This window comes from Lepidochelys kempii, chromosome 7, assembly GCF_965140265.1.
Source record: "Lepidochelys kempii isolate rLepKem1 chromosome 7, rLepKem1.hap2, whole genome shotgun sequence".
Lineage (NCBI taxonomy): Eukaryota > Metazoa > Chordata > Testudines > Cheloniidae > Lepidochelys > Lepidochelys kempii.
This window is the reverse complement of record NC_133262.1, coordinates 103,094,404-103,122,041: the sequence shown is the minus strand read 5'-3', so window position 1 is coordinate 103,122,041 and position 27,638 is coordinate 103,094,404. Positions and strand designations below refer to the sequence as shown.

The window sequence follows — 27,638 nt, the reverse complement described above, 5'->3', positions numbered from 1 at the left end:
CATAAATTCATGATAAATCCGCTGAGTAGAGCAACATTTCATTATATTATTTTTAAGAAAAAAAGATGATTATTGCAACTATACAAATACAAAACATGCTTCAGTTCTACTACATTGTTAAGGTTTTTTCTTCCACACCTTGTTACATTTGGTGATCTAGTGTGTTGAAAAGGTCATTTACCAAGGTGGTCTAGATTTCTTTGGGGACTGGTGATAGAATATATACAAAGGATTAATGCTGGTTGTGACAAAGTAAACTGTCACAAGGAAAAAGGAAAAACTCAAGGTCTTTCAGGGGTCGAATGTACAAGGAAGGAAGATATAGAAAGTATTCATCTAAATCAGGTTTAGAACTATGCCGTGGTGCAGGTGGCATCACCCAATGATAGAGGGAAGAGGGGAGCCTGGGATAGTAGTGAGCTTTAGGAAAATATGCTGTCGGTGAGAGGATTCTGGAACCTATAAAAATCTCTTTTAAGACAGTACATAGAAGGAGAGGCAGCACCAGGGAAGGGTGTACTGCTACAGGAGTGCTAGGGGAAACAACACCAGAGAATGGCATGCTAAAGGTAGCACCAGCTCAAAGTGAAACATCCATCCAAGATACTAATCTGATCCCCATCACCCTTGTATCTGAGCCCCTGACAGTCTGTGTGTACTTATCCTCTCACCACTTCTGTGGGGTAGGGAAGTCTGATTTATCTCCATTTTTAACAGGTGGGGAGCTGAGGTGCAGAGAGGTGCGACTTGCCCAAAGTCACACAGCCTTGGTCTCCCAAGATCTAGGCTAGTCCCATAATCACTGGACCATTCTGCATCTTATTTTAGGTTGCTAAATGACCATTGCATGTCCTTTAAACAAAAGCCGAGCACTTATAGAACTTAATAGTTAAAATCAATCTTCTTGTAAATATCACGCTGCTCTCAAAAAAACCCATCAACATAGTAGGCCTGATTTTCAGTTACATTGATGGCAGTTGTGTGTATTCAGTGCCTTAAAGTGAGGCCAACTCTTCTTATCAAACGTTACTGATGAAAGAGGTAGTACTTACTGTGGGGTATGAGTTAAGACTGTAGTACTGAAATAAATATAAATATATATTTCAATATATACATATATGATGAGAATTCTTTTTCATGTGGGCAAAATAAGTCAGATGTCCCCATGGAAGGACAAACACCAAAAATTATAAGTTTGCTTAATTGCATCCAGTTTTCTTCAAACATATTTTATGTCTGAGTTTTCAAGGAGGTTTAATTACACTGTATTTAGAGGAGTCGTAACAAGACAAATTCCTCCTCAGGGCCTGTCTTTTGAAGTGACATATGCAAGATATAGGCAAACCAGTAATGACTAGGTGTGTCATACCAGGGCACAACCCAACCCAACTAGTGGGGGGCTTTGTCACCCCTGCCCTGCAGCCACTGCTCACAAACAGCCTTCCAGCACATAAGCCACCCTGAGTGTCTGTGTGTAACTGCAGCCTGCCAGTTACACCAGGACTGTCACAAGCCTTGGTTATACAGCAGGGTGTATTTGCCACCAGTCCTGGATCTTACCCCAGAAATGTATGCCCTGTACTGCCCAGCTCTCTCCTGGACAGTACAAATATATTAAGTCCATTGTTCCTCTAAGAGAATAAGATGCCAGTTTATTATATTAAATAGAGTTACCCTGCCACTTCATCTTAAACACACTGGATTAGGTAAAACAGTTAAACACATTTATTAACTACAAAGAGAGAGATTTTAAGTGAATACAGGTAACGAGGTGTAAAAGTCAGAAATGCCTACAAGAAAAATAAAGATAAAATGCTTAATAGTGTCTAACTTAACGAACTATATTAGATTCAAACAAAATTTCTCACCACATACTTCTAGCAAGTTTACTGACCAGACTCTTCAGGTCAGGACCACCCTTCATCCTGAGAGTCCACTGGCTCTTTTCCTTTGTCATCTTAGATGCAATGCCGAGAGGGGGGGGCTCTGCTCCTTTTTTTTTTTTTTTTTAGTTTCAGTCCCCCTCTTGAAAAACCATTTCCAGCTGGAAACTAGGAGACAAAGAGTCTGTGTGGAAGGATCTTCCTTGCTGTTTTTTTTTTCCACCTGTTTGAGCTTCCTTTGTTTTCCTTCCTGCTTGAAGCCTCTGTTTACTGCTTAAATGCAAATTAAGGCAAGCACAGGTTCCATTGTTTAGGACAGACCTGATTGCCAACTTCTGCTTGGTCAGGGCTGTGGGGTTTGTATTATAAGATTCCCCTTCAGATATAGTGTTGCCACACATATTTTATCAGGACAATACTGAGCAGCAAACTTCGTTTTCAAACGATACCTTATAAAGCATACATTGCACAAAGGTTATTACAGTAGAGTGTGAATACAGGAGTATATTCTGTCACACTAGGTTATTGGCAAAAGTCTTCCCAGTACTTCTAAATGGTTCCGAACCATCAAATATGGCAATTTTCATGATAAACACAATTTTCTAATGGGGAAGGGGCTGAAATAGGAAACTTAAAAATTAAGAGGCTAGTGCTTACTTTCATCATGGAAATTTAAAAATTAAGACTAGTTTTGTCTTTGCCACTAATAGTTTCAGGTAGGCTACTACTGAAATAATTGTTTGGCATTATAAAAAATCTTGTAAATTTTTAAAATGTTTGGAGAAATGATTTAATGATTATTCAAATTATTTTATTTTTAAATGCCTTAAAAGGCCTCAAAGGATGACATGCAGAGATGTTCGTGATGATTGTAGAAATAACCTGCAATTTCCTGGTGCAACTATACAATATAAGAAATTCAGCCTGCATATTGCATGTACTAAGAACTGTGACTACCAATTACTGGTTACTTTAAACTATTTAAAGCAAACATTGGACTTTTTTTGAACCATATTATTTTCCTTTACTTGTCTTTATTTCCTGGCATAGTTAATTACCCTTTGCCATAGTTTACAAGTGTTTCAACAGGGTCATGCCATCAGTTTTTTCATTAAGAAGAAGTAATTCCTCTTCTTCATCTTTGTTTACAGTCTGATGAAAAGCCCACTAAAGTTTTTACTGACCATGGATCAGTCACTTAATCACATCCCCTTAAAAATATCACATCTGTGATACGCTTTGCGAGCTACCAAGATGTGCAAATGCTTTAAACTGAATAACCACATAAGCACATGTCTGTTATTCTTCTCCTTTCCTACCCCATTCCCTCTCTACTACTTTGTCTCCCTCATTTGTTGTGTTATATCTAAAATTTAGCTTGCAAGCAATTTAAGGTAAGTACTTTATTTATTTTCTGTGAAGTACTCATCCATTTCTTGTGTGGTATAAAATAATCGTTTATGACAATGTAGTTGTTTGAAATTATCCAAATCAAATAGATATACAGTAATAGTGCAGATATACCAGAGATGGGTATTCTAATTCTGTATGCTAGTGCTTACTTCCTAATGAGATCACTTAATGATTGTTAGTTTCTAAGGTGCCACAAGTACTCCTTTTATTTTTGCGGATACAGGCTCACATGGCTGCTACTCTGAAACCTGGTAAAATCCTATTCAGTGTTAAAAATTCTGGAATTGAAGCATTTTGTTTTTGTGCTTCCTAGTGCTCTTTTTCGTATGTGTTTAGGTTTTTTTTATATGGAAATAGGTCTTTTCTTTAGACTAATTAAAACCTGTAGTTTCTGTGAGTATGAGAACAGGGATCTGAACTTTGGCTCCGTGCTGCACAAGTGTGTTAGTAATTCTAATTTAAAATGTTAATTTTAAGAATTTAATAAACTACTTAATTGTTTGGAGTTGTTCCTGATGTTGTATCAGTATCTGAAGACTATTTGTCATTTTATGAAATTAATATGCACTCTTTATTTCAGCATCTGGGAATAATTTAGATTGTAATGATGTTTCTGGTATTGTTGGGATCTATTTTCAGCTGCACCTTTTTAACAGAGTAAAAGTTAGGTTCACACTTAGCTTTTATAAAAGTTAGTATTTAGATAGAGTAACTTAAATGGGATTTTTTTTTAAACTAATTTAGATTCACTTTTTCTATGGCTATGTTGCCTAACCATATCATTCCTGCCAGTAAATTTGTTCATCAGATTATTTATGGAAAGAAAACACCAAAATGACATGCACACAATGAAAGCAGATTTAATATTTTATTTGAACAAATTTATTTTTTATTAGTACAAATGTTTTGAAGTATTTACCCAACTCTAGTTCAGTGCTGAAATTGAGAATTGTTTTGAGAACCCCTTTCTATTTAACTAGTGATAAATATTTTTTATTGTTTGTTCCATCTTTGTATCAGTCATAATATTTTAAGAGTCATGAATGTATATCATTGTGTAGTTCAGTGTAAAACAAAATTGTGCATTTGCATTTCAGAAGAGTACATGAATTGATTTTATTCTAAGATTAGTTTCTTGTGCATGCTGTTTGACTTTCTCTTTGCACTAAAGTTCATATCTTTTCAAATTAATTGTCCTTTTTGTCAATACTGCTCCCTCTTGATTTCTGCTGGTTTTCTACTGTTAAGAACATTTCTACGCTCATTTGCAGCCGTGCATTGCTACTGGGGGCGCAAAGTTGAAGTAATTGATCATAAATTGGCCCAACGGAGGGAGGAACTCTGCCAACCCTGACTCAGCTCAGCAGTCTGAAATTTCAGATGATAAATATTTCTCACATGAATACATTCTTACATATACTTGAAATTGGTTCTAAATGTCAGTTGTCAATAAAAACTTACTTTCAAAATCATTTTACAGTTTAGTCATGCTGGGAAGTGCTTACCTTTTGAACTTTCAGATTACAGGGCTGAGAAGTGACTTTATTTTTTCCCCAGGTAATTTGAAAGCATCATATGGGATGAATTTGACAGAAATCACAGTGAAAATGTTGCACTATGGAGTGGTCAGCCAGTTCTAGGTTTTGGGTAGCCCTGTGTGAAATAACATTTGGAGCCCCATCAACAGTTCCCACGTACTACTGTGGAAATATGAGACACAGTTTTCCAATTCAAACTGGAACAGGTGCAAAGGAGGACTACTAGGGTGATGGGGAAAGGAGATTATCTTACCTGAGGAAGCTAAGGAAGTTTGGCTTGTTTAGCCTACCAAAACAAAAGCTGTGAGTTGGTAGGATTGCTCTCGCGAGACACATCAGAGAGGGAGAAACGCTTTTTAAACAAAAATGTTGGCTCAAGAACAGATGGGTATAAACTAGCCATGATTAAATTTGGGCTGGAAATTAAAAGAAGATTTCTAAACATCTGTGGAGTGAGGTTCTGGAACAGCTTCCCACTAGGAGCAGTACAGGCAAGCAATCTAACTAGTTTTAAGATGGAGTTTGATAAATTTATGAATGGAATTATATGATGGGATTTCTTGTGATAGTAGGAGACTGGATTTGATGAACCAGGTGGTCCTTTTCAATCCTATGTTCTGATTTTTTTTTTTTTCTTCTTCTCCAGCCTGGCTTAGACTTCCCTGAGTCTGTGATGAACCAACTGCTGCTTATTTGTAAGGCTCTTTGGACTTAGGTGGACCCAGATAGCAACTGGGAAGACTGGAGATGAAGGCAAAATGAACCTTTCTATGCACTACATGAGAGGGCAGTTGGGAAATTCAGTACAGAGAAGAGATGGGAGGAAGAAGTGGGGATGAAAACACACCCTTTTTAGTGGTTGAATGTAGGGTTGGCAGTAGCAGACTCTAGTCTGGGCTATCCTTATGCAATTCTTAATATCATTTTAATGTCTAAACACTACAGTGATAAATGCTCCATATATTTTTAAGATAAACTATCTGCCACAGCTCTCTGTCACAAGCTTCATAATGGCAGCCTGGGAATTGAGAATAGTGTTCTCTCTCTTCAGGCTTTTCTGTGCATGTAGTGTATACACCAAAATGACTCTCCCTCTTTGCTTTGTTTATTTCTCATAAATTTGTAGAATTTATGAGAAATAAACACTGGTGATCTATTCGTGTTAGGTTTATATAAAGAATGGAGTCTTCTAGTTCTTCAAAAAGATGCAGTAAAAGATGGCTTTGGAATTTTAAAATTATTTCATCTGAAATCAGTCTAATTGTCCTTTAGTTATTTAATTTCCAAATTGTGTTTCCACATGGTCTTTGATTTTTTGTCAGTAATGGATAGAACACCAGGAGAAAAATCATTAAATCTTTTTTGCTTCTCCTGATGTTAAGACAATAACTCAGTGCCTGTGTTTAATAGTCATTGAAATGGTTGTCCTTGTGCATTTCTCATTGGTTTTCCATGGAACAAATTAAAGTCTATTTAATTAAAGCTGGAACACTGATAGTAGCTTGCTTCAGGGCAGTGACAGCTATCAAAATGTGCCAGGCAGCAAGTTGATGCTCATTATATACTCTTTTTAAGATTACTGCTTTGATACAATGTTACAAGGATGATCTTGAGTCAGCCAGTATGAGGTCAGGCCAGTATTGCTGGTCCCTGCCTGAACTTTCAGGTCTCCCAGTTTTCTATGAAGGGAAAACTATATTTATATTTATATTTATATATATATATATATATATATATTTATATTTATATATCTATATTTTTTTCTATATCTCTGTCACTAGTTACTTAATTTATTTGTTTTAGTGGAAATATCACTATTTAAAACAGTGAAGTATTCTGATGCCGTGTACGTGTCTCCCCCTTCCTTCCGCCACTGAAAAAGACCTTCTCTTTTTGTTAAAGGGAAGATTTTTATATTATGTAGATTACTTGATCGCTAGCCAACCTCTGCCTGAGAGCCTAGAAGTTCCATGATAGATAAATGTATGAGCCAAAAAGGAACTTACTTTGGAGCCATTCTGGTTTGACTAATTGGTGGACCACAAGATAAGAAACCTCTAGCTAGCCATAAACAAGACGTATTAGGCCCAAAGGGATATTGAGACTGAATTATTTTCCTTTCCCTAGCGAAAAATTAATGTGACATGTTATGTAACTCCAGGCATATGCAAAAAATATATAACACACTAACCTTGTAATTGAGTTAGATATGTTCAGACATGACCATATTTTCTGTGGTGATTTGAGGAATCTATGTACATCATCTTATAAATTCTGGTTGATATGAAATTGTGGAATCATAGAATGACTCTGTATGTGGGGGGTGGGATAGCTCAATGGTTTGAGCATTGGCCTGCTAAACCCAGGGTTGTGAGTTCAATCCTTGAGGGGGCCATTTAGGGATCTGGGGCAAAAATTGGGGATTGGTCCTGCTTTGAGCAGGGGGTTGGACTAGATGACCTCCTGAGGTCCCTTCCAATCCTGATATTCAATGAATCTATGAATCTTCCATTTGGTCACAGCAGCTGTGTCACATATTTACTGGACCAGGGATAATAGTCAATTGTTAGCCTTAATGGTTGCCTATTGAGTTTAAAAACCTTGGGGACAACTGGTTGATCAAAGCCAGGGCAGCCAGTTTTCTCCAACTTCCCTGGAGGGTGCTCAGTTTTAGCGAGTGGAAAATTCCTAGCTGCAGAACAAAGAAACCAGGTATTTCTGGTGGGACATATACCTTCAAGAGACACACAGGATGCTTTGTGCTAGAGAAGAAAAGAAGAAGCTGGTGTACTTTCATAGTGGTGGCGGGGTGTCCTGTTTAAGTGCAGGATCAGCTGAGGAACAAGGAAGCTAGCTGACCTAGAGAGGGGGAGAAACTCCATGATTAAGGGAAGAAGCCATGAGCTGCAGGAGAAGGATCCTAGCCACCCCAGAGAATTCTCCAGAGTGGTGAGGAAACTGAGGCAGGGAAACAAATAAAAGTGTATATTATTTTATTTTGTACAGATCTGTGTCTTTCTTGTGCAGTCTACTAAGTAATGAGTAATTTCTTTTAGAATTCTGTGCAGAGTCTGTCTGTTTGCTTTCAGTATCACATGCCCCAGAAGAGTTAAACTGGAAACCTGGAGTGCCCACACAGTTGGAGTTTTGGGGAGGGTTTACTTAAGTTTCTGGAGAGTATGAGGGGTCAGCACAGGTTCTGGGGCCTTGGCATCTGGGCCACCTGGTCCCATTTCTGTGAAGGGATAACAAACTGACTGTGTCCTGGAAATGTTCTGGAGAAGCCAAGGAAAGAGACCAGTGCTGGAGCCTGCTCAGATCAAGGGAAGCTTCAAGCACATGGGTCCAGTGGATTGAGATGCAACAGAGCAGCCTGGGGATTGTCCTGTGGATGGAGCTTTGAGTGCGATACTGTTCTCATTTTCTTCATTAGCACATTAGACAACCTGCTATGAAAAGTGAAGGTAGATGCCTTTACCTGTATATCAGAGTTGATATGCCTGCTCTTTTATCTGGAATGATTTTTTTCCCACTGTAACAAAGTACTTTCCCCATTTCATAGCTCGTGGGAGACTTTTTTCTGTGAGATGGTGAAGTCCAGGGATCAAATAGGATTGTTTTAGAGACCTCCTAATCTGAAGTCTTTCTATCCTACTGTCCCCTCTGAGACTCTGAATCACTTCTTCAGTCAAAACTTAAAGGGAAAGGAGGGTTTTGAATCTAATCTTTAAAGCAGCATACGTTTTGTGACTGTTGGAAAACAGGGTGGGGTTCATGTTCTGTTACTCTCAGAAAACCTCAGCCCAGAGTTCCTTGCTAATTGCCCCTCAAGGAAGAGAAAATTTTGAATCTTTAGCAAGCAGTTGTCAGGAACCCCTGGTATTCCATATGGTTCCCACACTGGGAATTATGAGGCGTCTCTGTATCTGGCTTGGGAGAAAGTCTGCTAGCAGGAAAAAGTGAGTGCTCTCAGGAGTGGGCACTCCTTACAGTCCTGTTGCTCTGTGGCATGGGCAGAGTGTTCCTGCCCCACTCCTGTGTGGGAAGATTTTTTAAGGATAGGACTGCTTTTGCCACACCCCAGAAGAAGATGCTGGAACCCTCTCATGACCTGGAAGATGATGTAGATAACCACAAGTCCCCTTGAAATCACTGAGGCATCAGAAAGAAATGGCCTACCACATGCATGGCCTCCTAAACTCTTCATTATTTTGGAAAAAAATCTGCCATTGTTTCTATCTTGTCCCATTTATATTACAGCGTATCAGAAATATGCAAACGTCCTTTCCAATATGTAGAACCGTTGGTTATTAAAATATAAAAACATTGCCAAACTCATACATCATTGCTTATTTCTTTACTTTTAGGATTCCATCCCACAAAGCTATTCACTTGCGGTCTGACCTAAAACCCGTTTCTTCAGTAGGTGTCTTTTTATTGTCTGATGGGGATGTGGATCAGACCATTACTAGCCAGATGGTGGCCTTTTTCACAATCTAGGCCTCAGGAATTTTTTTGTCCTTGATATAGTGATCCGGATTTGGATGCCAGATGTGCCATTAGACACCAATGCCAGTGTTTCTTGAGTGGAGGTGGAAGAAGACTAAAAGGCATTCCTACACTGGATCTATCTTGTCACGTTCAGTTCTGTTGCCAAGACCACAAAACTAATAACCTTAGTAGATGGCTTTTAACTATTTGGAGAAGGGAACATCTCATTTTTGAAGTTGTTTTTCTCAGTGGTGTGTATTTCTGGTTCAGCCATCTAACTGAAATCATTTTAATATGCGTTTTCTTAAGAAATATGTAAATTAATAATTGCTTCATACATTATTCAAGAAAAAGCTTATTTTGTATCACTGATAGCTCTTCTAATCTTATATAAAGATATGCTAATGGATTTAATTAAAATAATTATACTGAATAATGTACCCTGAACTTTACCCTAAAATAGTACATATTAATTATCATCAGTAGTCATATTTCTAGCTACAAAGACAATTACAATATTCGATTGATATTAGATAAGAAACCAAATATTTTTCCCTTTTTTTGTTTAAAGATTAGGCTTGAGTATGAGTAGTGTAATTTATCTGTGACATCATGACACTTGGTGTTGGAAGGAGTTGTGATCATAAATAAATATGAGGACTTCTCTGTCTAGTGATTTATGGTCTATTCTGATTTGATTTTGAGAGCCTGCAACTGCTGTTGACTTAAATGGGAGCTGCAGGTGCTCATCATTTCTCAGAATGATGCCCTGATGTAGGGCTCTGATTCTTTTTTGCCTTTCTGAAATTTTTTTAAGGGGCTAAAGTTATTCAGTAATGCAGATCTTTTTTCATATAAATAGTAAGACCCAAGACAAAGGGAGATAATTCTCCTTTTCTGAATGGCTGTGTTGCATCTGGAATATTATGTTCCTTCCTGGTCGCTACATCGGTAGAAATATACTGGCAAAATGGTGGGAGATTGAAGAAAAGCAGCCAAAATGATTGGGGATTATCACAGTTGACTTACTAAGAAAGATTTAAAAATAACTGTGTATCAATAATTATTGGAGTTTTACAAAATTAATAAATTACTATACTTTCACATTACGATTGTCACATTTTCAATAACTGGGGTGAGGCAAGAACCAAGAGATCTTGGCCAAATTATTCCAGAAACAATACTATAATAGGAAAGCACATGTTATAAGCACATAATCATAGAAGTTAGATACAGAAAAAAGCCTATTAAGTCATCTAAGTCCATCACCCTGTCAATTCAGGTCATAACTCTACAATGCATTTTCTAGTATTTTATCCAATTGATTTTCAGAGTCCCAATCAACAAGGCTTTTATCATCTCTGTGGAGGCATTATTCCACATCTCACTAATAACTTCGATTGTCTATTATTAATATCTACTTAGTCTTAGTTACACCCTCATGTACATAATAAATAATTGTTTTTCCTTCTTGGTTTTTACACCATTCAAATATTTATAGGTATGCCCCTAAGAAAGCATTTTGAATTTTAACTTTAAAATTGCATGTGTGTGTGCACATTACAAATATGTGTATATATACACACATATACACTCATTATAAATACACACACACACACACACAACCAACCCTATACACAAACCTATCTTAAAGAAAATTTAGGTTGTAAATTCAAGCATTTGGTTAGGTAGTGCCACAATTAAGGTTGTCTGTGCAATCTTAATTCAGCCCATTTGTGCATATGCGTGTATTATCATATACTTTTTTCCCCCCAAAGAACCCTGCCTCATTCAGTGCACAGGATGGATGTTGCTCATTGGTGTTCATTTCTTTTTATTCTCATCATTCATTGTGTGTGGCCCTTTGCATTATTTGCTCCACACCATACCAAACCTTTCACTTAATACAGAATTAATTTCCTCGTTGGCTAGTGCTCTCATTGTAGTATCTTAATTCTTAATGGATTTATCTTTACAACATTGTGAGATCTGGTGGTATTATCCACATTTTACAGATGGAGCACTGTGGCACAGAGATCAGTGCCTAAATTATCAAGTGCCAAGTAATTTTAGGTGCTCAATTTGATGAGCCATGGGCCTCATTTTTCGGAGTACCTAACATTTTATTGCACTTTATATGTTCAGAGCAGAGGTCCCATTGATGTCAGTAGGAGCGATGAGTGCTTCTGCAAATTGAACCCCCAGATGTCTCAAAATGGGTACCCAGAAAATGAGGAAAACACAGTGGCCACCTGTGAAGTTTTGGTTTAAGTGACTTGCCACGCATCATGTTGGAATTCTAGCAGAAGCAGGAATTGAGTCCAGTTCTCCAGAGTGGCATTCAGCTGCCTTAACTATGAGCTCATTCTTTCTCTTCCTGTAGTTCTTTGGTTTATTCACCACAGGTTTATTCAACACACACTTTCCAACATTTTCAATAAATGCGGCAGTGGTCCTACAGAACACAGCCTTATTCTCTGTACTGTCCTTATTCATTCCCAGAGCACTGTCCATCCTGTGCACCGAATGAAACATGGGCCCTGAGGAAAAAATGTGATCATGTAATTAAAGACTGTCTCATGGTTAAGACCCTTAGTTTTCGGGTTTTATTTTGTTTTTAATTTTCTGGGAATTTATCTGTGTTTATTACAGAAATTTTAAAAATGGGTGAAAATTGCTGCAAAAATTAATGTTACAATTTTCTGGGTAAATATCAGTGTTAATATCAATCATCCTATTTTTTAACTCTTAAAAGACTGATAATCTGAAATGTAGATGATACAGTTTTTCATTTTCAGCCCATTTTAGCATGAAAAGTAATTCACTTTTATTGTTTTTGAATGCTGATAGCGTGGAAAGTTACCTGTAAAACTGGTAATCATAGATTCATTGAAATCTAAGACTGGAGAGGACCTCGATAGGTCATCTTGTCCAGTCCCCTTCACTGAGACAGGATCAAGTATTATCCAGACCAGTGGTTCTCAAACTTCATTGCACCACGACCCCCTTCTGACAACAAAAATTACTACATGACCCTAGGATGGAGGACCAAAGCCTGAGCCCATCCTAGCCCTGCTGCCCCAGGCTGGGCGGGGGAAGGTGGGGGATGTGGAGCCAAAGCCCAAGGGCTTCAACCCCTGGCAGGGGGCCTATAACCTGAGCCCCGCTGCTGAAGTCAAAGCCTGAGCCCTGCCACCCAGGGCTGAAGACCTCTGGCTCAGGCTTGGGGCCCCCTTTGGCCCTGGGCCCCAGCAAGTTTAACATCAGCCTTGGCAACCCCGTTAAAACGGGGTCATGACCCACTTTGGGGTCTGACTTACAGTTTGAGAGCCACTGATTGAGACCATGCCTGACAGATGTTTGTCTAAACTGTTATTAAAACCTCCAATGACAGGGATTTCTCAATCATCCTAAGTATGTTGTTCCAGTGCTTAACTACCCTTACAGTTAGGAAGTTTTTTCTAATGTATAACCTAAATCTTCCTTGCTGCAATTAAAGCCCATTACTACTTGTCTGTCCTCAGTGGATAAGGAAAACAATATATCCCCCTCCTCTTTATAGCAACCTTTTACTTACTTGAAGACTGTTACCATGTCCCCACTCAGTCTTCTCTTCTCCAGATTAAACGAACGCAATTTTTTCAGTCTTGCCTTGCATGTCATGTTTTCTAGATGTTTGATGGGTGCAGAATTGACAACAGTACATATGCCAGTGTTTGACGTATTACAGTACTTCTGACCTGACCTGGTTCTCTGCTCTGGAAGAAGAGAGAGAGGCTTGGCAACGTGGGGTCTGGGAAGTTCCACTGTACTGAGCGTGACCCCCCCACAGAATCCTGACCAGCTTCCCGCTCTGTAAAGAGAGATGGCAGTTACAGAACTGCCTCTCCTTCCAGAGTGGAGAGCTGGGTCCGGGAAGTTCCAGCACTTTCAAAATAAGGGTGAAAATCGGTAAAACCCACATCATAGCTTCTGTAAAACATGGGGAATTTTTGGCTAAAATTGATAAAAACCTAAAATGAAGGTCCTCATTCATAGTGTATATGCACAAGGAGGCAGTATTAAAGTTCCACATGAAACCTTGAGACTGGCATCTTCTAACTTTTGAGTGCTTGATTTTGTAATCGTAAGGTTCTTTTAATATAGTTTTTTGGATCTCTCTCTCTCTCTCTCTCTCTGTATATTTTATATATATACACACATACACACATATAATGTGTGTGAGAAAACTCTTACTAGTACCTTGGAAACTGTCATGTTGAAATGATTGACGTTTCACTGCTGGATAAATTCAAAAAATGAGCTATTGAGTCTTCAGTCAATCTAACAATCTAATTCGATGAATAGTTTTGATACTATATGATGCAAATATTTCATATTTATGTGTATATAATTAGGCTTGAATATTATTTTAGAGATGCAGCGTAATTTGAAGAATTCACCCCTGTGCTTCCTCTTCCTGTCACACTTTTTCTCTCCCTCCACTCTCTCTCTTTATCTGGTTGACACCCGATTTGTTACATTATGTTGAATTTAAATGCTTACACTTTCTGGAGCAAGGACCTATAGCTACACTTGTTTTGTGAGGCATTTGTCATCTTTTGGGGCACTTTAAAATATGATGTCAGCAGAGGGGATTGAGAACTCCTGATACCTATTCCTGACTCTGCACTCACCTAACTTCTTTTAGTTCCTTCTGTAAATATTTGTTGTTTATCTACCTTAAAAGTTAGAAGGGGATCAATGAAAATAAAGGTAGGGAGAGGGAGGAAACCCTTTGTCCTGTGATAAGAAAGGTCTTGGTTTGAGAAAAGCAGAACTTGCCTGATCTGAGCCTAACTTTTTCAGTGAGCTTCTGTGCTTTTCTGATTAGTTTCACTTGACTTAACAGTTGTGTTTAATCCTTATTTGAACTGTGCAAATTTTTTTTGCTATAATTAGATTTTGCAATGATAGTGGAACTAACTAGTGTCACTTGTACACAGTATTAAGCTATGATGTGTACATAAATATTACAAGACACTTATCTGATGTCATACTATGTTTAATCTGTGTGTGTGGTCAAGAGTAAAAGACAGAAGCTGCAATAACCTTAAATTAAGATTTATGTAGAGTTAGTGGCTGTCAGTTTTGGCGCCATGAAAAAGATTTGAACCATAATAAAATTCATTAACTGAGGATTTATTAGCTAATATATTGTGAGCCAGAAAGGGAAGCTGAATACTTTAAATAATTCAGTGACTAAAGGGGTAAGGGAAAGAATGTCAGTTTACCTTCTTCGAGTAGTGTCCCTATGGGTGCTCCACTGTAGATGTTTGTGCACCTCTGTGGTGTCCATGGGAGAATTTCAATAGTAGTCCATCCCTCCCGTGGGGCTTTCCTCCACCCGTGAGGCCAGCTGGCATGCACGGGTATTCCCTCCTCAGTTCCTTCTCAACCGCCCTAGGCTAGAGACCGAGCTAGGAGCTGTCCATTCAGCAAATTTTGCTTCTCTTTAGTTTTGCAAATTTTTGCTTCTCTTTAATAGTCTTTTAGTATTTATTTCTGTTTCATTGGCCATGCCAAAAGAAAAAAGGGGGAGGGGGGAGAAAAGAAAGGAAGAAAAAGTAGAAAAGGTTGCCTCCTTCCGACTCTGGTGGGGAGCGATCCCCCTGCAGTGCACAACGATTTGCCTGGCTCCCCAGGCTTCAAAAAATGTCTTAGCTGGAAGGATTCCATCCCGGTAATGGTTGGACTTTTGCAGTGTATTCACTGCGCGGGGAGAAGCACAATCTACAAAATTGTGGCTGGTGCCAGCTGCTGTAATCCAAGTCCAGGAAGGACAGAGAGTTAAAACTCCTGCTCACGGAGTCGGCCCTCCGTTCCCCAGAGTTCTGGTGAGAACTATCACCGCAACCTTCTACGTCAAAAGCAGGTGATCCCAAAGAAATGAGCCACTTGCTAAAGACGTCTAAGAAAAGGTCTGTGAGTCTCCATAATGAGCCCAGATAGAGCAGGAAATGACCTCCAGCTCCATCAGTATCTTCGGTACCTACGGCGCCGAAGCTGCCTTGAGCTGGTACCCAGGGCACGCATGGTACCAAGCCGACAGAGCCAGCTGGACTGTCCAAAAACCCAGTGGGCATGGGCAAAGAAGTTCTGGTACCACTGGTGAATGAGAAACATAGATGTTCCGCACCAGGGAAGGCTACGTCAACTAGGTTGTCGGCACCGGCACCAACAGCCATCGGAACTGATACTAGTACCCCCCGCACCGACTACAGGTGCACATTGGACCTCTTGCTCTCTGATGCACCGCACTCGCCCCTTCTCAGTACCAGGGCTCCGGTACCGGGGCTCCAGTACCAAGTTCACCAGGAGTAGTGGACACAATGGCATATCCACACCCTGCACTGTGTCTCTCCTCTTCAGACTCAGATAGTGAATGAGAGGACTTGAGTTTCTGTTGCATGTCCTAGCCACCATACTGGTCCACAGTTCCAGCCACCAGCTCCCTACACGCAGTGGCCATACTGAGACCTCTGGCAAACCCAGAGGCAACAAGCCTCACAGATCCCTAGTCTGGAGTACCAGCAGGCAAGGTTTAAATTGTTCATCTCATAATATTGTACAACTCCCTTATTTTTAATTTCTCTCCCTTTCAGTGAACTCTGCGTTGTAACTTTAGATTGTGGTAACTGTCAAACTGGTGTTTACACTGAGGTCATTGCTGTGTTTTTAATTTTTAGGGGGCTGCACTTAAATACTTGCCAACTATTGTCAATGATGTGAAATTGGTATTTGATCCAAAAGAACTTAGGTAAGTAATGTTAATAAAGTAATGTACTGTGTACTTCCTATTGTCTAGATCTTGTGTATAATTATTTAATGCACAATATTTTATATGAATTTTTATTGCTATCTTGGTAACTTAAATCCCTAGGACAAGAAATTATAATCATTTATGTTACTGCACTTTGATCAGAATTCTTTGCTCGAGCCATCTTCAGGAGTATACATACATATTTTTATTCTAAAGTAAAATGTGTGGTAGGGAAGCCTGTCTAGTAAAGATCATCTAATGAGATGCCAAAAATTGTAAATCATGTGAGTGATATCAGAATTATAGTTCATGTGTTTCGTGCATCACTCTGCACCTCAATTGATTTGAATAATGATAAGCTTTGTTTTAGTTCAATGCACACTAGTTGTGTGTGAAAATTTTACTAGAGCAAAAACAGTTATCTCTCCATGGACCCCTTTTACAAAAAAGGAAAAAGGGAAACATTTGTTTAAAAACAAACAAATAACTAAGATTTGGTAGCACTGCTAATGTGTAAAAAGAAGAAAAAAAATAGTAATTTATTTTAGATGTTTTGATTACAGACTCTATATTGTCTTCAATTGTATATTCTGTGATTTTATTGAGGTAGTTAAGAGAACATTCAAGTGTTAATAAAATAAATGTGGAAATTCAGAGTTAATTTAAAAAAAAATGCTTGGAGGCTTGAAAATGAGAAGGCTATCATTCAAAAGCTGAATTTCAGTTTGGAAATACTCCGTACAAAAAATTATAATTATTGCTGAAACTTTTCATTGCACCCAGAAGCTAACGTATAACTTTTCATTTACCTATTTTGCATCCCACTGTATATCCTTTTCTATTAAGTCTCCTTGGGCCATGAGTATAGAGTTCCAAGACTAAGCCATTTTTGAAAGATGTATGGCAGCAAAAAGGATTGAAAAATTTGTCCAAAAGTGAAATACTGGCCATTGGACCATCTTACTGAAGTATGTTGTAAATTTTCCATCACTTTACATCTTAATCAAGATTGGATGTCTTTCTAAGAGATATGCTTAGCTCAACCACAAGTTATAGGGCTTAATGCAGGAACTACTGGGTCAAGTTCAATGACCTGTTATGCAGGTTGTCAACCAGGTCCCTTCTGGTCCCAAAGCCTATGGTTTTTTCTGCTTCAGTCTCAGTTCTGCCCCTACCCCAATCAAAGCTGTTCACATAAAGGATCCTTACTATCGTGCTTCTTCCCCTACCTAAGTAGCAGGCTTCTGCATTTACAATAACTCATATTTATTTGTCTTATGTGCATTGCCTCTGCGCTTCAGTTAGACTTTGAAATACATAAGCCGAAATGAAAAATGGAGAAGGTGTATGCTGCTACATGAGTAGAGCCTTGTTCATCTCTAATGGAGTGAGGGACAAAAATGAAGAGTAGAAATAAATATATTGGCCAAAGAAATTTAAACTAATTCTGAACACTTAATTGCCGTTCTATAACTCCTCACTATGTAGAAAAGGACCTGGTTCTCCTCTTCTCTCCCCGCCCCCAAGTGTTTACTGAACTAACTCATCAATTTCTTCTCTAGCCACAGACATTTGTTTTCATTTACTTTTGAGAAATTAATATATTCCTTTTCTTAATTGCCTATTTTTATATAGCAAGCTGTTTACAGATTTCATCCTAAATGTTCCAATGGGCCGGCTCACAATTCAGAAGTTGTACTGTTTGATCGAAATAGTTCACAGTGACCTCTTCACGCAACATGGTAAGCAAAACCCTGGAAATCATTACGTTGTCACATTAGTCATTGTCTCTAGACCTCCGTCAGTGTTAGTTTTGTCCTCACTGCAGAAGGTAGTCGAGATTGCAACCAATTAAAGTTGTTCCACTACAAGGACAAGCAGATTTAGACTGTGTAAGAAAATGCTAATTCACAATTAGTATAGCGGGTAGATCATGGAGAAATGAAGGCAAAAACTTGTAATTTGTAATTTAAAAGAGCATTAACACTTAGTGTAATTGGCATGGATTGTAATTTTTAAAATATGAAATTGTCACTTTTGCATTTCTGTAATGGACTCTTGTGTCAAGGAAACTGAGAGAGAGAACTCGACCTTTCTGATGTTTTATATTTTAAATACTTCCCACAAATTCCAAATTAAATACATTGACACTATACCAGGCACCCATGTTTTCATTCCACTTAAGATTAAACCTGAAAGTATCTATTTAATTCTTTTAATGTATCTGTTTTCTGGGTAACAATGTTACAGATTTAACAAACATAATTCCTTTGTTTTGTCTGATATGATTATAAAAAGATGCCACTTAGGTGAGAGAAGTAACAAGTAACAGGGACTTGAAACTTTCTAGAAGGCTGTGGTCCTTTTTTATCGATTGTCAGTTTTACTTGTAGGTAAAGATGACACACAGAAAAAATAAATGAAGTCTGACCTTAGTGATTGGAACATAGAGTAGTAGGACTTCGATAAATAGGCTTCCTCAGCATTGCAAGGTGTGCAAGGCAAACCTTGCCCCCCCCCCCAAAACCAAAAAAACCCAAAAGAAACCCAAAGTCAATTAAAAAGTTTGTCCTATTGAAAAGAAAAATGCATTGACGCTTTTATTTAAGATTATACTGTACATTTCATGGGCTATATGTCTTTCCATTCTTAACCTATATTTCTCAGGAATTTAGTGATTATGTTGGAAAAATTCCTTTTGTTGCTAAAATATTGGGGAAAGGAGCTAGATAAAAAATTGCTGGGGAAACAGTTCTTAGAATTATTCATAAGAGGAGTATGAAACTGATTTTTCAGAGTGCATTAGTCCTTAACACCCAACATTTTGAAAGGGCTGTGCAATAGGTGCTGCTCCTTAAAATGCACAAGTACCCTCTGCACCGGTAGTGTTCTGTAGTTATCTGAATTATATGTACCCTCATAGCACCGAACTGTGAAAATGTAGCCCTAAATGTACGGAGTAATTGCTTTTCCTGTTTTGAATTTTTTTAAGTAAATTGATTGGTTAAACCCAGTGTACACACATACACAGATATTCTGAAGCAGTATATATGCCTTCACATGCAGAGTGCCTGCCTGAGAGTAACTGCTCCCAATGGTTCACAGATCATTTAGTGTATTAGGAGGCAAATTTAGCAGATTGCTAATAAAATAAATTCCATGAATCTTTCATAATAAGGTGACTCTAGCACATAAATGCAGGAATGTATATAGTAAAGATAAGAAACCAGGAAGAAGGATCAAAATGGAACAACATGAATGTAAAATATACCACCATGTATAAAGGAAATTAAAGGGTAAAAACTTATTCTAAGGTTACTTTGTGGGCTAAAATAATTTTGTAAAAGCAAGGAAGCATGATAATATATGCATAAAACTTCTTATAGTCACATTGTACTTGTATCTGAGGAAGTGGGTTTTTTACCCATGAAAGCTTATGCCCAAATAAATCTGTTAGTCTTTAAGGTGCCACCAGACTCCCTGTTGTTTTTATGGATACAGACTAACACGGCTACCCCCTGATATTGTACTTGCATGTCCCTAATACTGAAATAAGTGTACCCTCTAGGACCCATAATCTATGTTAAAGGTACTTCGACTTAAGCCTCACACTTCAGGAGAGACTGGATGGTTAATGAGACTGATAATGAGAGTCAGAAACTACACCAGCAGCATCCAAAACAGCTGTACCAGCAGAGCTGCATGGAACGAGGTCCAGTAGAGCCATCCTCTGTTTACACACCTGGAACTACGACATTAAATGCTTAGTAACCTCAGTAGATGAGGTTGAAAGAACAAGTTACAGTAAAAGCTGTTTTATCTGGCATATTGGGAGAATGTGGGGTGCCGGTAAGTGAAAAATACCAGATAACTAAGAGGGAGGGAGTTTGGGTGCAGGAGGGGACACGTGAGGGGGTGTGGGATGCCGGATCCGTGGGGCGTTCACCTTGGGCAGCTCCCCGCAAGCAGTGACCTGTCCTGGCTGCTCTTAGGCAGAGGTGCGGCAGGCGACTCTGCGTGCTGTCTCCGCCAACAGGCACTGCCCCCACAGCTCCAGTTGGCCACGGTTCCCAGCCAATGGAAGCTGAAGAGCTAGTGCTCGGGGCAGGAGCAGCACACGGAGCCACCTGCTGTGCCTCCGCCTAGGAGCAGCCAAGACAGGTTGCTGCTTGTGGGGAGCCTCCCAAGGTGAGCACCGCCCAGAACCGGCACCCCACACCCACTCTTGTGCCCCAAGCCGCTACCCTGAGCCCTCTCCCGAACCCAAATTCCCTCCCAGAGCCTGTGCTCCACACCTCCTCCCGCACCAACCAGACTATAAACCGGAATTTCAATGAAGATCAGAAATGCCGGTTTATACAACTTTATGGTTGGTGAAGTGTCTGATAAAACAGCTTTTACTGTACCATGAACAAGCCAGAAAACTGCACCAGCAAAAGCCCTATCACACGAGTAGAGCAGTTCAGCAGGATCTTCATGCTCTCTAGGCCTCTAAGAAATAACTGTAACTGAACGTTTCCTGTTAGGTTTCTGGACATCTGTGATAACCTCCTCATGTTGGTGTCTAACAGCAAGAGGAATAAAGCAGACTCCTTAGCAAATGGTAGATGGGGAGAACTAGAAACAGCTTTTAAAGCCCTTGAGGTTTCTGATGGTCAGAAATGGTGTGGAGGAGATGTAAAATATTCACCACATAATTGACTTACTCTGACATTCAAGTGAAGAGTGAGGACAAGAGAGTATTTGGGTGGTGATGGAGGACAGGATATGAAATGTGAGGGGATTGATTGAATGGTGAAGAAAGGTGAGGGTGACTTACTGAACAGATGGTGAGAGAGGATGTGGTGATGGGAGATGTGAGTAAGAGGGCACTCTTCTCTAGAAGACCATTTTAATGGTTTGCGGTGCATGTATGTTTAGTGTTAGACATAGTTAGACATAGTGTTAGACATAGTGTTAGCCCAGTTTTGGTGACAATGTTTGATGGCTTTCAGGGGGTATTAGTGAAATGAGCCTCTGATCTCAGTACAGTTTTTAGAAGATGGGTCACAAATGTAAATCGAAGTGGACAAGGCCAAACACTGAATGGGAATGGAGTCTCAAACATTCCGTGCTCCAGATCACGGTTGAAGTAGGTTACCAAGGCATTAGGTTTGCTACCAGTTTTTGTGGCTAGAGAGCTGACTGCCCTGGGGACTTTTCACAAACATTAACATTTGTTTGAAAATAAATTAAGCCAATAGCTCTGTCCACAGCCAATCTCCCCTAACCCTTGCCTTTTGCGATTAGTGAGTCCTTATTACATCGTTCCCCAGCCCCAGTCTCTCTTCATTTATTCAAGACGCTAATTTTAAAATGATAGGCTATTAATATGAAAATATTGTTATGCGTTAGCCCAGTATCTTAGATTCATAGAATATCAGGGTTGGAAGGGACCTCAGGAGGTCATCTCGTCCAACCCCCTGCTCAAAGCAGGACCAATCTCCCAACTAAATCATCCCAGCCAGGGCTTTGTCAAGCCTGACCTTAAAAACTTCTAAGGAAGTAGATTCCACCACCTCCCTAGGTCACTCATTCCAGTGCTTCACCACCCTCCTAGTGAAAAAGTTTTTCCTAATATCCAACCTAAACCTCCCCCACTGCAACTTGAGACCATTACTCCTCGTTCTGTCATCTGCTACCACTGAGAACAGTCTAGATCCATCCTCTCTGGAACGCCCTTTCAGATAGTTGAAAGCAGGTATCAAATCCTCTCTCATTCTTCTCTTTCACAGACTAAACAATCCCAGTTCCCTCAGCCTCTCCTAATAAATCATGTGCTCCAGCCCCCTAATTATTTTTGTTGCCCTCTGCTGGACGTTTTCCAATTTTTCCACATCCTTCTTATAGTGTGTGGCCCAAAACTGGACACAGTACTCCAGATGAGGCCTCACCAATGTCAAATAGAGGGGAACGATCACGTCCCTCAATCTGCTGGCAATGCCCCTACTTCTACATCCCAAAATGCCATGGGCCTTCTTGGCAACAAGGGCACACTGTTGACTCATATCCAGCTTCTCGTCCACTGTAACCCCTAGGTCCTTTTCTGCAGAACTGCTGCCTAGCCATTCGGTTTCTATCTGTAGCAGCACATGGGATTCTTCCGTCCTAAGTGCAGGACTCCGCACTTGTCCTTGTTGAACCTCATCAGGTTTCTTTTGGCCCAATCCTCTAATTTGCCTAGGTCGCTCTGTATCCTATCCCTACCCTCCAGCGTATCTACCTCTCCTCCCAGTTTAGTGTCATCTGCAAACTTGCTGAGGGTGCAATCCACACCATCTTCCAGATCGTTAATGAAGATATTGAACAAAACTGGCCCGAGGACTGACCCTTGGGGCACTCCACTTGATACCGGCTGCCAACTAGACATGGAGCCATTGATCACTACCCGTTGAGCCCAACAATCTAGCCAGCTTTCTCTCCACCTTATAGTCCATTCATCCAGCCCATACTTCTTTAACTTGCTGGCAAGAATACTGTGGGAGACCATGTCAAAAGTCAAGGAACAACATGTCCACTGCTTTTCCCTCATCCACAGAGCCAGTTATCTCGTCATAGAAGGCAATTAGATTAGTCAGGCATGACTTGCCCTTGGTGAATCCACGCTGACTGTTCCCGATCACTTTCCTCTCCTCTAAGTGCTTCAGAATTGATTCCTTGAGGACATGCTCCATGATTTTTCCAGGGACTGAGGTGAGGCTGACTGTCCTGTAGTTCCCAGGATCCTCCTTTTTTAGAGATGGGCACTACATTAGCCTTTTTCCAGTCGTCTGGGACCTCCCCCATCGCCACGAGTTTTCAAAGATAATGGCCAATGGCTCTGCAATCACATCCGCCAACTCCTCTAGCACTCTCGGATGCAGCATATCCAGCCCCATGGACTTGTGCTCATCCAGCTTTTCTAAATAGTCCCGAACCACTTCTTTCTCCACAGAGGTCTGGTCACCTCCTCCCCATGCTGTGCTGCCCAGTGCAGTAGTCTGGGAGCTGACCTTGTTCGTGAAGACAGAGGCAAAAAAAGCATTGAGTACATTAGCTTTTTCCACATCCTCTGTCACTAGGTTGCCTCCCTCATTCAGTAAGGGGCCCACACTTTCCTTGACTTTCTTCTTGTTGCTAACATACCTGAAGAAACCCTTCTTGTTACTTTTAACATCTCTTGCTAGCTGCAACTCCAGGTGTGATTTGGCCTTCCTGATATCACTCCTGCATGCCCGAGCAATATTTTTATACTCTTCCCTGGTCATTTGTCCAATTTTCCACTTCTTGTAAGCCTTTTTTTTTTTGTGTTCAAGATCAGGAAGGATTTCACTGTTAAGCCAAGCTGGTCGCCTGCCATATTTACTATTCTTTCTACACATTGGGATGGTTTGTCCCCGTAACCTCAATAAGGATGCTTTAAAATACAGCCAACTCTCCTGGACTCCTTTCCCCCTCATGTTATTCTCCCAGGGGATCCTGCCCATCAGTTCCCTGAGGTTGTGAAAGTCTGCTTTTCTGAAGTCCAGGGTCTGTATTCTGCTGCTCTCCTTTCTTCCTTGTGTCAGGATCCTGAACTCGACTGTCTCATGGTCACTGCCTCCCAGGTTCCCATCCACTTTAGCTTCCCCTACTAATTCTTCCTGGTTTGTGAGCAGCAGGTCAAGAAGAGCTCTGCCCCTAGCTGTTCCTCCAGCACTTGCACCAGGAAAATGTCCCCTAAACTTTCCAAAAACTTCTTGGATTGTCTGTGCACTGCTGTATTGCTCTCCCAGCAGATATCTGAGAGATTGAAGTCTCCCATGAGAACCAGGGCCTGCGATCTAGTAACTTCCGTGAGTTGCTGGAAGAAAGCCTCATCCACCTTATCCCCCTGGTCCGGTGGTCTATAGCAGACTCCCACTACAACATCACCCTTCTAAACTTAATCCAGAGACTCTCAGGTTTTTCTGCAATTTCATACCAGAGCTCTGAGCAGTCATACTGCTCTCTTACATACAGTGCAACTCCCCCACCTTTTCTGCCCTGCCTGTCCTTCCTGAACAGTTTATATCCACCCATGACAGTACTCCAGTCATCCCACCAAGTCTCTGTTGTTCCAATCACATCATAATTCCTTGACTGTGCCAGGACTTCCAGTTCTCCCTGCTTGTTTCCCAGGCTTCTTGCATTTGTATATAGGCACTTGAGATAACTTGCTGTTTGTCCTGCTTTCTTAGTATGAGGCAGGAGCCCTCCTGTCTCGCGCTCTCCTGTTCGTGCTTCCTCTTGGTATCCCACGTCCCCACTAACTCAGGGATTTGGTCTCCTTCCCCGTGTGAACCTAGTTTAAAGCCCTCCTCACTAGGTTAGCCAGCCTGCTTGCGAAGATGCTCTTCCCTCTCTTCGTTAGGTGGAGCCTGTCTCTGCCTAGCACTCCTCCTTGGAACACCATCCCATGGTCAAAGAATCCAGAGAGTTCTCTCCGACACCACCTGCGTAGCCATTCGTTGACTTCTATGATTCGACGGTCTCTACCCAGGCCTTTTCCTTCCATGGGGAGGATGGACGAGAACACCACTTGCGCCTCAAACTCCTTTATCCTTCTTCCCAGAGCCACGTAGTCTGCAGTGATCCACTCAAGGTCATTCTTGTCAGTATCATTGGTGCCCACGTGTATATATTATACAAGTGTATTTTCTAAAAAGCCAAAGACGGTACAGGCTATTGGAATACATAAAAAGCTTTAAGACGTGTAGAAAATCAAGAAGCACTTACCCAAAAATCTTTCCCCATCAGGAAAAAATATGCTATCAAAGTACATGCCACTAGAGAACAGGACAGCTTTTATTTGTGGTATTTCCTGCTAACTTCATAAATCAGAATGCCTGGAATACATGGATTTCAGAAGACTTTGGGATATTTTCTCCACACATTTCCCCCTTCTCCCCAAGCAGCTGAAGTATCAGTTATTGACAATGCTGGGGGAACCATATTGAACCATAACCAGTGGTCTTTATTCTTTATGGAAACCTTGGGTTCCTTACTAAACATGAATGGTTCTTTGGTAGTCCAAATTATCTGCATGATTACACTGATACTGAATATCCCAAGTAAGATGTAGGATTTTGCATTTGTATTGCAGCCCCTGTTTCTTCAGAATAGATGATATAGGACATACTGGAGCACTGAATTTATTTACTTATTTTATCCACTGTTGTACCATATTCTCTGTGTAAGGAATTTTGTTCTCTCTCAGGGTCCTAGATTACTCCTTTCCCTTTATAGAACCTACATTACATTTAGCAGGATTCCTGTTGTTCTGGAGGGAAACTCCTGTACGATACTTAAATTTTGTTGCTTGTTCTGTTTCTGCAGTGATTCAAAATGGAGAACTTGTACCAAAAAGTACAGAGATTGATTAGTGTTTAAAATTAGCCAATCCGTCAAAGGAACATCAAGCAGGAAAATTTTGTTGGTGAGAAATTACCAGTTGACTTCCAAGACCCACACTTTTCCAGGCCTGTGACCATTTCCAAATTTTCTACTTTAACTTCCAAGTATAACATAGAACTCTGTACAGACTGATTCTGCTTTGGGTATTCATCACATTCCTAGCTTTAAGACAATGAATATTCACTACTGTTTGAAGGAAAACGTTTTCTTTTTCTGCTGGAAATTATTGCCCTGCGAATAGAACCAAACCAATTTATGTAAACTTGTGAGGGTCATAGTCATTGAGTTCCATCCAAAGGCTACTTTATACTTCTACTTTAGTCTGTTAGATGTCCAGCTAGTTTTATATCCTCACTTACATACTCATTTTTCTGAAGCTTGGTAGATAAATTAGATTTGTGTTTGTATTTCCCTTGTGGGGGAAACAAACAGCTAATTATCTTGGTCTTTCTTTGGCGTGGACAAAGCTCTTGGAAAATGATACCCAAACTTCTCTGTCCTCTCCCAAAAGAACTATATTAAATTGCTTCTACCTTCATTTGTCCTCAATCTGATTTGACAGAACAGTTACTGTAAGAGCATTGAAAAGATCATTTAGTCACAGTTATGTTGTTAGAGAAGTTCATTAGAGTCTTTGACAAAACATTATTGCCTTGGAATTGTATCATAAAGATGATCCAAGTGTGTCCTGTTTGATTTGCAAGAGTTATTCAAAATCTAGAGGCTGATGCTCTTTCACCCCTTTTTATGGTTTTTTGGAGGATTTCTGTTTTTGGTTTATGCAATTTGTAGATATACTAATATTGGAAGCAGTGTGGTCAATAGGAATAAAGTGTGGGACTGAGAATGAGGATATGTGGAGTCAGTATCTTGAATAAGATACTTAACATTTCTGTGAATTTGTAGAGATTTTCAAGGAAAGTTAAGCGGGTTAGGTGCCAAAATCCCTTTGGAATTCAAGGGAATTAAGTGCCCAGCTCCTTTGAAAATCCCAGCTTTCATTTCTAAAAATTGGGATGCTACTTTCTTATTTTGTAAAGCATTTTGAAGTCTAATTCTGCACAGTACTGAATATGTTGATATTTAGAAGTTAAAATCCTGATTCAGCCAGGTAGTTGGGTACATGCCTAACTCCAAGAATGCAAGCAGTACAACTGAAAGAGACAAGGTGGGTGAGAAAATATCTTTATTGGACCGACTTCTTTGTTGGTGGAAAGGGCAAGCTTTCAAGCTTCACAGAGCTCTTCTTCGGGTCTGGGGAAGGTAACCAGAGTGTCCAAGCTAAATGCAAGGTGGTACAGATGGTTAAGCATAAGGGGTTTACGCATTTTGTAGGAGACCACTTAAAATTAAGTGTGCAATTAACATCTTTGCAGTCGTAGGATAAAGGAGGCTTAGTCAGCAGCAGGGTTTGTTACAAATTGTTGTAATAAGCCATAAAAGCAGTGTCTCTGTTAAGTACATGTTTTTTAGTGTCCAGGAGAGTTATGAATTTAAGCTCCTAGGCTTGTCTTTTGAAAGTGTTGTGTAGGTTTCCTTTGAGGATGAGGAATGAGAGGTCAGATATAGAGTGATCACTTTGTGAAAAGTGTTCACCAACAGGTGATAGGATGTTTTTGTGTTTTATCATTTTTCTCTGAGAGTTCATTCAAGAGCATAGTGCTTATCTTGTTTCACCCACATATTTGTTGAGGCTTTTGATGCACTGGATGACGTTCACCACATGTTGTGATAGCATATGTAGGACCTTGGATCTTGAAAAGGTATATTTTGGGGGTTACTGATCGTCATAGCAGTAGTGATAAGTCTGTAGGATTTGCATCTGTTCTGGCACGGTCTGGTGCTGCATTAAGTTACATAGGGAGTGTGTGTATGTGTATATATTGTTTTGCAATAACCTAAAGGATGTTTTAAACTATAAATGTATTTAATTTTTGTTATGGATTTTGTTAATGACATAAAATATACAACTCAAACTCCAAGATTTGGTTTTATACTAATGATTTATCTGCTTTGTCATGGTATAACTATTTTCAGCTATTTTTCTGTAGCTTGAAC

The 27,638-nt window shown here is 39.9% G+C and overlaps 1 protein-coding gene across 4 annotated transcripts in view; it reads left to right on the top strand.

Moving 5' to 3' along the window:
- DOCK1 (dedicator of cytokinesis 1) overlaps positions 1-27,638 on the top strand; it is a 550,235-nt gene that overhangs the window by 119,767 nt on the left and 402,830 nt on the right. For all 4 annotated transcript variants that reach the window (XM_073354059.1, XM_073354057.1, XM_073354058.1 and 1 more), the window contains exons 24-25: positions 16,054-16,124; positions 17,763-17,869. In XM_073354059.1, the coding sequence (XP_073210160.1) occupies positions 16,054-16,124; positions 17,763-17,869 (178 nt within the window). The remainder of the gene's footprint in view (positions 1-16,053; positions 16,125-17,762; positions 17,870-27,638) is intronic.